The following is a 14,607-nucleotide window of genomic DNA, read 5'->3' on the forward strand; positions in this document are numbered from 1 at the left end:
GTGAATGCTTTCAATGCTTTCAGCCTCCAGAAAGGTCTAGCTCACACCTCACTTAAACCTGTTTGTGTGGTTCATGGTCCCAGTAATACACTGAAGGTTCCCAGAGTTCAAGCACAGTAGTCACACATAACTTAAGACCCTTTCTTCTCTTCATAAGTGAATCTTACTAGGAATTGGGAGAGTGGAAGCCCGATTATTGGTCAAGGAGCCAAGCCTACTTGACCTGAGGAGAGAACCTGAGTAATGCCCCATTGTGAAGGAGGGTGTGGATATGGAGGGAATGATGGGAAATATTTTTTCCCCCTTTCATCTCACACATTAAACATGTCCCCAGCCAATTCTCATAGTTTCCTCATACCTCAGACACCTTAAACTCATTTTTTTTTCTTTTTGTAGAGACAGGTTATCTCTGTTGCCCAGGCTGGTCTCAAACTCCTGGCCTCAAGTGATCCTCCTGCCTCAACCTCCCAAAGCACTGGGATTATTATAGGTGTGAGCCACCATGCCTAGCCCACTCTCAATTTTTTTTTAGACAGAGTCTCACTCTGTCACCAAGGCTGGAGTGCAGTGGTCTGATCTCAGCTTACTGCAGCCTCTACCTCCCAGGATCAAGTGATCCTCCTGCTTTAGCCCCCTGAGTAGCTGGGACTACAGTTGTGTGTCACCACACCCAGCTAATTTTTGTGGGGTTTTTTTGTAGAGACAGGGCTTCCATATGTTGGCTGGTCTCAAGTGATCCTCCCGCCTCGGCCTCCCAAAGTGCTGAGATTACAGGTGTGAGCCACCGCACCTGGCCCAAACTCATTTTTTATGTTCCTGCACACATCATTCCCTTATCCAAACCATTCATTCATCCAAATCTCGACAGCCCCTCCTTAGGCAAAAGCTAATGTGGCCCATCCATTCAGCACATCTCTGCTGGGTTTGCCAGGTCTCATCTTCACAGTAGCCCCTTTGGGGGTGACTGAATAGATGGCGTTAAGACTGTATGGGAAGTGGGTGTGCTTACTGTCCCAGCTACTCAGGAGGCTGAGGTGGGAAGATCACTTGAGTCCAGGGGTTCAAGGCCAGTCTGAGCAACAAAGACTGTATGCACTCCTCAATTCAGAGGGGACCCATTTTCTTGAGGTCACTAACCTAGCCCCTGGCCACGGAGTTTATCTTGGTCCTCCAATCCTCTCATTTTAGAATTGTGCAGGCCTCTCGGGTACAGCAATCTCATGGCCAGAGGCAGAGCCAGGGCTGGACTGGATTCTTTCCCAAGCTGCTGTCCTTTCCAAGATACCTCAAGAAAAAAACATTAAAAGACGAAATAACTCTTGAAGGGGGTTATACGTACCCTGTAATGCTTTTTCCACCCACAAGGTTTCAACTTTGGGCTTATTTGCCAAAATCTAGGATGGAAAAGTCCAGTTATGAACATGTTCCTCCCGGCTGGATTTGATCTTGAAGACACTAAGCCCAATTTCAGAGCATATTTAATCCTGGGCTATTGCTGAGGCCGACTTAGAAGAGACAAAGTGAGATGCGAAAGAGGAGAATTTTTATGATAGTTTGTACGTTACAAATACCCGAGAAACTATTTTCTTTACACCATTATTGCCATGACTTTTTGTGGACAGTTTCACCTAACTGTAAAGTCCAGGCTGCTCGGGTCTGGCCCCTACAGACCCGCCATGTGGGGCCCAGCTCCCCACACAGGTCAGAAGCTGCTCATCTTCTGCAACAGGGTTTGGCGCCGTTCTTCGGGGCTGATGCCCTCAGCAATGGACTTTAAGAAGCGCTGCTCGTGTGCCCTCTGGAGCAAGGAGCTGACAGAAGGGTTGGTCTTGCTCAGAGTCTCATAACAGGTGAGGGTTTCCAAGGCTAAAACGTAGAGTGGCTCACAGACCTCCGGGTGGAGCATGGCCATGATGTGCAGAGTGTGGCAGAACACCTGCGTGTAAACAAACAGGGCTTCCTGGGTCAGGTCCTGCTCTGGTCCTTGAGCCCAAGGGCCAGCTGACTGTATCAACCTGACTGAGTCCAGGAGGCGGGTCAGACTGCCACAGAGAAGTTTGACCACGTGGTTCCAGCCTTCCAGAGGAAGCCAATTCTGACAGCTCTGGCTGCAGAGAAACTGGAAAGTCCTCAGGAAGAGGACGGAGAGTTGGAGCTCCTGGGCAAAGGGCTTCAGGTTGAGCAGGGGAACAAACTGAATATATTCCAGGCTATACGGGACATGGAGGAGCTGCTTCTCTAGCAGTCTCCTGGTCAGCTGGTGAAGGCGCTGCCACTCCTGAGGGCTGCACCAAGGCATGACTTGTACCAGGGCCACCAGAAAGCCTTTGCTGAACAGTCTGACCTCCTCAGGATTGCCCACGTCCACCACCAAGAGAGACAGCATCCTCTCCGAGACGCCGCTGGAGACGCAGCAGCACTCCATCCAGGCCAGGAGCCCCGTGCCAGCCCCGTACCCTGGGTGGGCCTGGGAGGTCCACTCGTCTTCTGAAAGCTTACAGATCTCAAAAAGTGTGGCTGGCACTTCACACTTGAAGTGCCCCTCAAAGAAGTTCTTCAGCCTCAGGCCCACAGTCCAGTCTAGCTGTTCTAACTTCCGGTGGAGCCAGGACAGGGACTTGATCCAGGCATCCGGGGAGAAGGTCTCGGCATTGGCTGATACAATCTCACACAGGAGCTCCAGGATATGGATCGCTAGATCCTTCCTATCCAAAGAGAGGCACCGCTTCTCCTTGGGAAGCTGCCAGTATTTGCTGAAGCTGTCCAAGAGCTGGCACAAGCTGAAGAGGAGTGGAAACAGGGAGCAGGTCTGGAGCCAGTATTCCTCTCGGCACGCGTTTGCCTCTAGAGTCTGGATGAAGATCCTCAGACTGAGGTCTACCTCCTCAACATCTAACCTCAAGAAAGGCAGGACAAATTCCTTCAGCACCTCGTCTGGCTCAAGAAGAGCAGCCACTGGAATCCCTTGGGGCTTCACGGGACTCATCAGGCAGTTCAGGAGCTCTAAAAATTGCTTTTCTTCCTTGGGTGTAGAGAACTTCATCCAGACGGTTTCTTTGAGGCATGACACCAAGAAAGTGGCAGATGAACTGGGACCCTGCTCTTCCACGAACCTAAGGGCAGGGAAGGCAGTGAGAATCTGGGCCAGGAACTTGTGGGTGCCGAGATTGACCACAGCCAGGCTGCACATTTTCTTCACTGTGACTTCCGGGTGCGCCATGACCAGGCGGGCCACGGAGGCTACAGCTTTTGCCAAGCCCTGTTCGGAGGCACTCTGAGTGAGCTGGTTAAAAGTTGTATTGAGGTCTTCCTGAAAACCCTCCACATAAGCCAGCAACTTTTCAGAGAGGCCCTTTCGCCCCCAGGAACGCAGGATACCTGCAAGGACTTTATTTTTACCTGGCAGGGAGAGGTCTGCGTAACATTCCAGGATCAGGTGGATCACCTGCCGGATCTGAGACTCAGGGATGGCTCTGTCAGCTGTGCTGACGTCTATCACTGTTTCCAGCAGCCTCAACACCAAGTCTGGCTCTCGGAAGAGGGCCCTGTTACTCCCCAGGCAGGCTACCCACTCGTCCGAGAAGGCCCACTTCTTCTCAGAGGCAAAAATGTAGCACACTTCCATATGGCGGTCCATCTTCTGCTGGATGACGGCCATGGCAATGGAAGCTGTGATGTCCTCCAAGGCCCCGTTCTTCAGCACTGTGCTCGTTTTCCTCAGGAAGTCCCTGACACACTCCGCCAGCTCAGAGACCACCTGCCTTTCCTCCTTGGACAGGCTGGTACGGTTCAGGTAGAGCGTCGCGTTCTGGCTGAAGGAAGTCAGACTGTCGCACAGCCGGTAGCTGTCGTAACTTGTCCCCTGGCTGCGGCGGAGCACGGCCTGCAACTCCTCCCCCCACTCCCGCAGCAGGTGGTGCAGGAACTCGCAGCCCATGAAAATGGTCTCACTGGGGAGTTTGGCCAGCGAGGTCAGGCTGACATCCCGTTCTGCCTCCTTCACCTTCTCTGCCAGCGCCTGCTGGTGGTAGGGGTTCTGGGTGTCTGAGTTCCACACGGAGATCACCGTGGCCAGTTTGTCCAGATACACGGTTGCAGACACGTCCTGGGGGTCGTCCTCCGTCAGCGCAAACACGGTCAGCATGTCAGCCAGGTTAGCCAGTGCACAGCACTTCCTCCCCGGGCCCAGGATCCGACTCTGGATCTGCGTCAGCCCGCGGAGCAGCATGGCCAACAGGGGCATGGTGGGGCACACGTCTGGGTCTGACCTAAGCCTCTTTGGAGGATGGGGGAACTCATCTAAGGCAGGCAGGTACTTATGGGCCATTGCACTAAACTGGGAGAGCAGCTGGTCCTGTGGGTGACCCTTGTGCTTCATCATCTCCCACCAGACGTCCAAGAAGAAGGCCACATCTTCAGAAGAAGTGTCAACGGTCACGTGTTCCAGAAAGCGCTCTAGTTCTGCATGGCAGATGGTAGTGGGCAGGGCCATCAGGAGCTGGATAAAGAGTGCAGAAGCTTCCAGGGATTTGAGCAGCTCAAAGAGGACGGTATGGTTGATGGTGGGGATCATGTTGCCCACCGAGAAGAACAGGTCTTCCTGCCACCATGTCTCCGTGTCAGACGGGGTCACGGGGTGCGGCTGCAGAACCTTGGCCCAGATGATGATCAGGGCTTTCTTCTTCCAGGCAAAGGGCTGGGAGTGTGCTGCAGCCGAGGAGATCTCCCTTAAGGCCTCCACGATGGGCCGTCCAACATGTTCCCAGTCAGACTTTGTTAATTCTGCCAGGGCCTTAGGGCGGAACAGCTGCTCGGCCAGCAAGAAGCCTCCATGCAGAATAGTCATTTCTTCACAGATGTTCAAGGGTCCTGTACATAGACAAGCCAAATAAGACAGTATAGTGAAAATGTTTCCAGATGGCCACTGCTATTAGTAGGCTGTCATGGTTAGAGATGACAAGGGTTTTAAATGACATCAGCGGAAGGGGAGAAGGGATGACTACAAGAGCCACTGCAGAGCTGGAGTCAGAAGGACTTGGCCAAGGAATCCAGAATGGCTTCCGAACTCTCCAGCCTGGGAACTGGGAGGCCATCAGGTGACGTCACGTACAGGGAATGGAGGAAAATCAGAACAGATGTGAGGAAAGATGAGTTCAGCTTTGGCTATCAAGGTACAGATGTCCTCCAGCAACGGAAATGCCGGGTGGAAGTTCAGGAGGGAAGTCAGCTGGGAAATGTGATTCTGAGAGGTATCTGCCCAGAGGGGATCACTGGAACCAAGACAGTGAATGAGATCCTTCAGGAAAGTGTGTGAAAAGAAAAAGCTGGGCTGCTGAGGCCAGACCCTCCAGCAAGGCTGGGCCAGCAGAGGATGTGGGGAGAGGGGTTTAGAAATAGCAGGAGGACAGTACAAACTACAGGGGCCACTAAGCATGTACCACAGGACATGACAGCTGAGTTTCTCATGACAGATGAAGGGGCATAGCCACAGGGTAATGGGCACAGAGCAATCACACGGCCACAGGGTAACGGGCACAGCAGCAATCACACGGCCACAGGGTAACGGGCACAGAGCAGTCACACGGCCACAGGGTAACGGGCACAGAGCAGTCACACGGCCACAGGGTAACGGGCACAGAGCAGTCACACGGCCACAGGGTAACGGGCACAGAGCAGTCACACGGCCACAGGGTAACGGGCACAGCAGCAATCACACGGCCACAGGGTAATGGACACAGCAGCAATCAATCACACGGCCACAGGGTAATGGACACAGAAGGAATCAGAGGAGCCCTGCCTTCACTCTTTATAACCTTGCCTTGGGAACAGGCTTCAAACATTCTTCTACCTTTCAGGGAAACAGTCCACCCTACAGCTCCTTCCAGTCAAAAACAAGCTACTTATGGCCCTAGCTCTGTGGGAGAAACCAGGGAGTAGATACAGAAAATACTGTGCTACATTAAGCCTTCCTTCAGGGAACTAACGATTGACACAGACTTACCATGAAAAGCATCTTGGGATGTTTAATCAGACATGGGTTTAAATCCTAGTTCAGCCATTTAAAAATGATGTGATTCTGGCCAGGTGCAATGGCTAGCACTTGTAATCCCAGCTACTTGGGGGGCTGAGGCAGGTGGATCCCTGAGGCCAGGAGTTCAAGACTAGCTGGGGTAACACAGTGAGACCCGCCCCCCCATCTCCAAAAAAAAAAAAAAAAAAAAGGGATGTGATCTTGGTCAGATCGCTTCTCCAAGCCTTCCTTCTGCATATGTGGGGATAATACAGACTTCATGTTATGACTTTGGGGATCATGTGATATATACCAGTCAAGCCCTTGCTAGTGAGTTGGTACTGCTATCTCGTGACCCCATCTCCCCGGGACACTATGATGGATAAATGAGATACAGCTACAATAAGAATCAGGTTACAGAGTCTAATTAGGTGCTCAGTAAATGTTGGTTTCCCCAAACCTTTTCATGGTTGGCAAGACCAGAATCTTGTCACTATTCTTTGCCTCCCCCAGCTCAGAAACATCAAAGGATGTAGGTCTTTATCAGGTATGTTTCCTTTGGCCCAGAAACTAAAACGAGGGTACAAACACTGCTCCCTATTCCTCATTCCTGAGTCCTCTCCCCTTTCCCAGGATTGAGAGATGCTACTCCTTCCTCAGTCTCTCATGCCCCCAAGAGCTCATATTCCCCGTTTTCACAGGCCAGACACCAGCAGAGAAAACACTGACTCCAGAAGACTAAGCACCATCTTACCCCTCCCACCATTTATGGGAGCAGCAGCAGGCCAAGGGCTCAACACTATGTAACCCACTTGTGGAAGCAATCCATCTCATCTCACAGTGGCTGAGACCGACTCCCAGGGAGGCTTAGGCTTTAGAGGGGACCTCCCTGGGAGGTACCGCTCTTCTTTCTGGCTCAGGAGGCTCTCCCAGGGTCCCAAAATATGGTCCCTCCTGACGCTGTAAATTTAATTTTATTGCATTATTGGCTTAGTTGAGCAGATGTTTGGCCCTCAACACCTGCCTTCCAGGCGCAGTAAGTACGCACAGTTTGAAGTAGTAAGTCCCAGGCGGTTACTAGCTGGAAAATACTCCGGTACTCTATCACGGATGGTTAACTAGTGCTTGCCAGAGCCCGCTTCTTAGGTTTATTAAGCGACTACTCCATGCCAGACACTGTGCTAGGTGGTACATATGTAAGATCTCTTCTATTCACAATCACCTTTTGAGGACTACTATTCCTGCTCTAGAAGGACATTGAGGCGCAGAAACGATTTGCTGAGGGTGTCCCAGCCTGAATGTCGTGGAGCTGGGAAGCAATTACGGCTGAGGGGCTGCAAGCCCTTAGAGCTCTGCTATTACACTCCTGAAAAACTGTCTGGGGGTGGGGACCAGACCATTTCCCCCCAGCCTACTACTGCTGACACATCTCGGGGTGCCTCACCCCCAGCTCTCCCAGAACAGCCTCCTGGTCTTAGCAGCGTGTGCCAAGGTTTAGCAGGGAGCTTCTAGTTCCTATGGGCTCCCTCCCAGACCTTGCCTGTAAGATTCTGAATCAGGACGCACGCAGGTTCACAAAGTGACACCTCAGGAGCGCAGCCGCCCCAACCGCGGGTGTGACCCGCGCAGCCCCACACGGGACACTGTACGTCGGCGATCTCAATGAAAAGTCGCCCAAAACTCAGTGGGGAGACACACTGCCATTCTCCCCGCTCTGTCGATGAGGAAACCTGATAAGCGTAAGACACTTGGGGCGTAAGACACTTGCTCAAGAACGCAGTTGCCGTTCAGGAAATGAGGCCGTCGGGGCGCCCGGGGGTGCTCGGAGAGAGCCCGTTTCCCAAAGCACGTGCGCGAGCCCCGGGCGCTTCCAGGGGCTCTAACTTCACGTCTGCTCCGTGTTTTCAAGCGCAGGAGGCCGGAAGCGGCAAGACGCGGCCCCACGCGCGGCGGGACCCGGACCATCCCCCGCCAAGGCCACCCCGGGACCCCTAGACCCGCCCCGACGCGGAGGACGTTTCGGTCCGGGCCCGCGCGAGCGTGCGCGGCAGGAGGAGACGCGACGGGACAGCACCGCCCCGGTGGCGCATTGCGGGACGCAGCCCGGGGCCGAGGAGCCGCGGCACCCACCTAGGTCCATGGCGGCGACGCCGGCGGCTGCGCGGGGCTAACGCCCCCTCCCCTCCGAGAACTCGAACGCGGCGCGGGACGCACGGCACAATGGGCGGCGCACGCGCCACGGCGGCCGTGCCCGGGCCCCGCCCACAGTCTCCGCCCGGCCCCGCCCACAGCCTCCCCCGCGCACGCGCAGTCCTCACGAACGAGCGCGCCAAGCGCACAGCGCCGCCTTCCGGCAGAGACCTCCCACCAGCCCTCAGGTACCCGGGCGTCGCTCCCAGACCCCGCCGCACCGTCCCCTGCCCGGCCCCTCTTCCGGGGTCCCAGCGGGTCCGGCTCATGATTCCCCGGCCCCGCATTCACCCTCACCCGGTAACCCCGGGCGTGCCCCGCACACAGTTCACCCCCACCGAGCGCCTCCCCCGGGACGCCCACTACCCGGCGCGGCCGCACCACGCGAGCCTTCCACTCCCACCCGTCCAGCTCGCGCCACATACAGTCCCTCAACGCGCTCCTGCCGCGCCGCCCCCTTCAGACAGCAGCGTTCCGGATCCTTGACGCTTTTTGACGGCTGGTGCTCCCCAGAAAATGCGCCGTGTGAGCCCAAACATGGTGGGGTAGATCCAGTACGCTGGACCCCGAGCTTGCAGTCTGTGCTTCACAAAACACCAACATCGTGTGCCCGTCTCCTCCCCCCGAGATCGAGTAGTAACAGCCATTCCAACTCTCCACCTCCAGCTTCTAGCACCAGGGACCGCCTCCACCACCCCATGTGCCAAGTGGAGTTCGAGCTGGCGCGCGCGGCCCTCAAGCAGCTGAAGGGTCCCGTGAGCGAGCAGGAGAAGCTGCTGGTCTATGGCTTGTACAAACAGGCCACCCAGGGCGACTGCGACATCCCCGCCCCTCCGGCCTCAGACGTGAAAGCCAGGGCCAAGTGGGAGGCTTGGGGCGCGAACAAAGGGATGTCCAAGATGGACGCCATGAGGGGCTACGCGGCCAGAGTGGAGGAGCTGACGAAGAAGGAAGTGGGGGGCATGGAGCGCGAACAAAGGGGCGTCCAAGATGGACGCCATGAGGGGCCACGTGGCCAGAGTGAGGAGATGAGGAAGAAGGCGGCTGGCTGAGGGCTCCTTGGGAATGGAAAGGGCTTCTTAGACCTTGATGGCTGAAATGTCCTGAAACTGTCGCAAGCTTAGCCGAGACATCAATAAATCACTTAAAGTGCATGAGAGTGACCGACTGCTGTTGGAAAGGAGAAACTCGGTGACTGAGTGCTGGGGAAGCGTCCAAATACACAGACTTGCTTTTTGTATGGTTTTGGGTGGAGTTCCCAGCCCTCCTATTACAAGAGCGTATGTAGGTATTTGGAAGGACGAGGGGGACAGTGGGCTGTGGAAATGCCCAAGATCTGAGGGCAGGAGACCATTCTCCAGTGACAGCCTCTTGGGAGGATGAGGCCCCAGCCCCTTATCTCTTCAAGGCTGATTCACTAATACCCCAGCACCACAGAGGGGAGAGGGACTCTGTCCTCCCTAAACACTAAAGTCAAGTCCAAAAGCCCCACTGGAACGCAGGGCCTACTGAGTTCATGTTTTGAGGGAGACCAAGCTTTCCGTGATGATAGTGCGGTGAAACAGTTGATGCCTCAGAACACAGCAGTGGAGAAACAATGGAGCAGATGGTGTCAAAATCCCAGCCCCAGAAAGGCTCACCTAAGGCCGGGCAACCAAAATGTTCTCGGGACTATTCTGTACTTAACCCTGGTTTCTGCTTAGGGGACGGTGGGACAATATGCATATGGATGTCTATGTGGGATTTGTTGCAAGAGCACAACACACCCCTTGACCTATGCAAGTGCCAGAGTGTCTGAGCCCAGCTTCTACTCCTGTTAGTGATCACGAGGGCCTCAATACACAACCATTGTGCATGGTGGCTGGAGTATGGAGTAGTAAAAGGTATCCAGAAAGGCAGGTGTACAGTGGCATATGGGATTTCCTGGTACTTCTTTAATAGGAACTATCTTCACAGATCAGGATATCAGGTCAGCTCCAGTTCTTGCTGGGACCAATAAACAATAGAAGCAACAACCATAGAGACTGAAGAGGACAAAGGAAACCAAACCTCACTGTGTGTCTTCAAGATCTTCTGTTCACATAGTTGCAGGAAGTTGCTGTAGACAAAGTATGAAGAATGAAGCCCACCCAGGACTAAAGAATGAAGCCCATCCAGGACATCACAGCAACGAAAGAACTATTTCTGGTAACTGTAGACCAGGTGAGAGCCACACTGTAGAACAGCAGTGCTGCCCTCTCTTTGGCGAATGTTATGAAGACATTCTGATGCACTTAGGATCATGATTCATGTTAAATGTAAATTAATCGTAAAAATAACACATCTTGCTCCAAAATGTGACAATTTAGAAGCTGTCTATATAGCCAGACCACTCTAAATCACAGAACCTAGAAAGTAAAAATGTGCCATAATTAGGACAGCAGAAAGTAACAGTAAAGTAAAGTTTTAAAAAAGAGAGAAAATAAGGATTTATCTATTTGTATTTGCTTAAGAAGGGGTTACCTATAGGATGCAGGGGGAATGGGATTGATGGGCATGGGGTATACTGTGAAAGGAAAATCTTGGGACCAAATTCACTAAGCCAAAAGGAAAAGTTAAGCTTGGAAATTGAGTTATGGAATATGCAAAAAACTTTTCCTTTTGTTCCTAAACAGATAAGCTACAAGACAGAAGGCCACATATCTCCCCAGGTGGTCTCCCTCACCTGACAATATAAATTAACAGCTTATCTTCATAGGTAAGGGACAAAGACAACACCAGAAACCATCCCTCACCAGCCCTGACACAAAACGTAGATTTACTGAGCTGAATGCATAACTGACTGTTCCTCTACCCCCTCCTTTCACTGTGACATGTAGATTTGGTGAGCGCTAATCAAAGCCTCACAAGAATGTAACCACTTATCTCCCTAATTACCCTCCTTTATTTTTCCTTTCCCTCTTCCCTCCCTTCCTGCTCTTTCCCTTTTAAATACTTGTTAGGAATAACACTCAAAATCCTAAGGAAATTGAACACTCCAACAAAGGATTCTTAGTAAAGCAATTTTACTTCTGCGCAGAGGGGTGTCTCCTTGGCCAGTCGCCATGAGAGCACACCTGAACAAAGGGGCACGAAAGCCTTTCTTCCTGACGCAAGTCCTGCCCCTGTACCCTTTCCCCATTGGCTGGGGTCAGGTCGTACAATCTAAACTAATCCCGCTTGGCTAAACATTTGAATTTTTTACATAGGGTGGGTACGTAAAAGAAAGTGGAGAGGAAGGGGAAGGGGTGTCTGTAATGAGCTAGAAAGTTAGTCCTCTTTCCAAATAAGGAAAGGAATGTGAGCTGGTACTGATAACACTTGGTACTGTGGCATGCCTGGGTATCTAACAAAGGCAGAAAGGAAAAAAGGAGAAAAGTGGGGGGGGGGGGGTAATATGAATTAAAGAATAAAATATTGATCAGATTATTTGAAGAGAAACCTCATTATATCCTACATACTGACACCCTAAAAATCCTCATCCTCAACCTTGGCAAAATAAACCTCTAAATGGGCAAGACTTGTCTCAGACACTTATCTGGTTTACAATACCTTTTCATATTGTTTTGATTTTTGAGCCATGTGACTCTATTGCTTTCTATAAAGAGGATGAGGCAAGGGCACTTCTTTATTGATCATTAAAGTCAGAGTAAATTTACTATTGATTTCCCCTAAGGTAGGGGTAAGAACTCTTAGAACAAATGGAAACGTCTCAACTCTTACCCTGAATTTCAACGGACACATTGGAGGTCTCCTGGAAACTCTGGCTGCTAAGTCACAGCAGCACCGAGTGGCAGGTGAGATAGCCAGAAAGTCATATGAAGGAGCACTGAGCATCCCTGGGTTTGTTAATTCCAGTAACATGTCAGACGGACATGGACTTCAGACAGTCCTGCAGGCTAACTAGGAGAGCTCTGGCAACACGGCCATTCTAAATCTTTCTGGAGATTTAACTCAAGGCCCACTTGTATTTACATGTAGGCTCCATAACCCCTCAATTCAAAAAAACAACTCTGGAGAAACTGAAGAACTTTCCAACTTCATCTGTTTGAAACACCAGCTTGCAGCCTGAGCAACACAGTGAGACAGTGTCTACAAAAAATCAAAAAATTAGCTGGGTGTGGTGGCACGTGGCTGTGGTCCTAGCTATTCAAGAGGCTGAGGCGGGAGGATCTCTTGAGCCCAAGAAGTCAAGGCTGCACAGAACCATGATGGTGCCACTGCACTCCACCCTGGGTGATAGAGCAATGTCTCAAAACCAAAAACGAAACACCAGCTTGGGCAAAGCTATCTTTCTTATATCCTCATTTTCTAATTGATCATATCCCCCAGATGTGGGAAAGTAATAACTTTAGTTTAAACTTAGTTTTTGCAGATCTAATGGGCATCTAAATAATTTTTTTTTTTTTTTGAAACGGAATTTCGCTTATGTTGCTTAGCTGGAGTGCAATGCTGTGATCTCGGCTCACCACAACCTCTGCCTCCCAGGTTCAAGGGATTCTCCTGCCTCGGCCTCCCGAGTAGCTGGGATTACAGGCATGAGCCACCGCACCCGCCCTAAATAATAATTTTTAAAAATTACTGTTTTTTGGTTTAGAATTACTTAGCTGAACTGTGCAGAAGCAAGCTTCTGGATTCCTTGATAAAAAGCCAAAGTTGTACACTAGAGGGCTTTAGGATGCATAAAATGTTAAAAAAAACACAACAGGACGAGGCGGGCTGATCACCTGAGGTCAGAAGTTCAAGACCAGCCTGACCAACATGAAGAAACCCTGTGTATACCAAAAATACAAAAATTAGGCGGGCATGGTGGCGCGGCCTGTAATCCCAGCTACTCGGGAGGCTGAGGCAGGAGAATCACTTGAACCCAGGGGCGGAGGTTGCGGTGAGCCGAGGTTGTGCCATTGCACTCCAGCCTGGGTGACAAGAGCAAAACTCCGTCTCAAAAAAAAAATGCAACAACACGAGACGTGACAGGCAATGAAATAAATAAAAGGAGGCAGATCTCCTGAAGCCAAAATGTCCCATGCAGACAAACAGCGTTACCTTTCACCCTGCATGGTGCCCACTATCATGCACAGTTGTATATTTAGGAGAAAAGCGTTTTGGGCCGGGCGCAGTGGCTCACGCCTGTAATCCCAGCACTTCGGGAGGCCGAGGCGGGCAGATCACGAGGTCAGGAGATCAAGACCATCCCGGCTAACACGGTGTAACCCCATCTCTACTAAAAATACAAAAAATTAGCCGGGCGTGGTGGTGGGCGCCTGTATTCCCGGCTACTCGGGAGGCTGAGGCAGGAGAATGGCATGAACCTGGGAGGCAGAGCTTGCAGTGAGCCGAGATGGCGCCACTGCACTCCAGCCTGGGCGACAGCGCAAGACTCCGTCTCAAAAAAAAAAAAAAAGAAAGAAAAAAGAAAAACGTTTTGGTATGCCAAAATACAAGATAAGCAGATAAAAGGGAAACCAGTGTGTGTTATTTAGTCATTCGGTACTTATATAAACCACTTATTTTACTACAACAAACTTCGAGGGCCACATTATAGCAGCCCAATACACTGGGAAAAGGAGTTTCTTTCCACGAGGACAATATTACTAGAGATGAACATTAAAAATTACTTAATAATCTAATAGAAAATTGGAAAATTAACATATATTCTAAAGAGAAGCAGAAGTTTATCTGGTTATTCAAAGTTCATATAATAATTTCCACAAGTACAAAAAAAAAGAGAAGGACACGATGGCTCACGCCTGTAATCCCAGCACTTTGGGAGGCTGAGGCGGGTGGATCACCTGAGGTCGGGAGTTCGAGACCAACCAACCAACATGGAGAAACCCCGTCTCTACTAAAAATACAAAATTAGCCAGACATGGTGGCGCATGCCTGTAATCCCAGCTACTTGGGAGGCTGAGGCAGGAGAATCACTTGAATGTGGGAGGCGGAGGTTGCAGTGAGCCAAGATCGCGCCACTGCACTCCAGCCTGGGCTACAAGAGTGAAGCTCCGTCTCAAAAAAAAAAAAAAAAACAAACCAATTACCTAGAGGAGGGCCATATATAACTTGGTTTGCTTTGAAACTCAAGATTGCTTCCCTAGGATATGGAATTCAAGCTGAATGAAAAGTTGTAGAGCTGGATGAGAATCTCTTTCTCTCAGTGAAGGTATAATAGTATCACCCCTATAAGAAGATAAGCTGAAACGCAACCAAAATTTCCATGCTCCACGCCCTGCCAGTAAGGGAGGAAGGCAGAGGTTATGATTTACAAGTAATTCTATGTATGTACTTTTGGAACCAGGATCGTCTGAGTCAATCCCTTCCAATCTCCTAGGTTTATTTTTAAAAATCTGAACCTGGGCACCACTTTAAATGATGAGACTTAGAGACTGGTA

General features: G+C 51.2%; 2 protein-coding genes across 5 annotated transcripts; one reads left to right on the top strand and one right to left on the bottom strand.

Moving 5' to 3' along the window:
• Positions 1-1,526: 1,526 nt before the first annotated feature.
• GEMIN4 (gem nuclear organelle associated protein 4) lies at positions 1,527-8,283 on the bottom strand. Its single transcript, XM_054459687.2, has 2 exons — positions 8,141-8,283; positions 1,527-4,869 (listed from the first exon to the last, which is right to left on the bottom strand). The coding sequence occupies exons 1-2, from the start codon at positions 8,148-8,150 to the stop codon at positions 1,703-1,705; spliced, it is 3,177 nt and encodes a 1,058-aa protein (XP_054315662.2). The 5' UTR covers positions 8,151-8,283; the 3' UTR covers positions 1,527-1,702.
• On the top strand, positions 8,268-11,610 carry LOC129018240 (diazepam-binding inhibitor-like 5). 4 transcript variants are annotated; one of them, XM_063655706.1, is made up of 3 exons: positions 8,270-10,083; positions 10,157-10,402; positions 10,855-11,610. In XM_063655706.1, exon 1 carries the CDS (start codon positions 8,899-8,901, stop codon positions 9,250-9,252), a length of 354 nt encoding a protein of 117 aa, XP_063511776.1. In that variant the 5' UTR covers positions 8,270-8,898; the 3' UTR covers positions 9,253-10,083; positions 10,157-10,402; positions 10,855-11,610. The 4 variants fall into 4 exon arrangements, with proteins under 4 accessions (XP_063511777.1, XP_063511776.1, XP_063511775.1 ...); XM_063655707.1 differs by having other exon boundaries at positions 8,268-8,388; positions 8,867-11,610; XM_063655705.1 differs by having other exon boundaries at positions 8,270-10,497.
• Positions 11,611-14,607: the final 2,997 nt, after the last annotated feature.

This window comes from Pongo pygmaeus, chromosome 19 (assembly GCF_028885625.2).
Source record: "Pongo pygmaeus isolate AG05252 chromosome 19, NHGRI_mPonPyg2-v2.0_pri, whole genome shotgun sequence".
Taxonomy (NCBI): domain Eukaryota; kingdom Metazoa; phylum Chordata; class Mammalia; order Primates; family Hominidae; genus Pongo; species Pongo pygmaeus.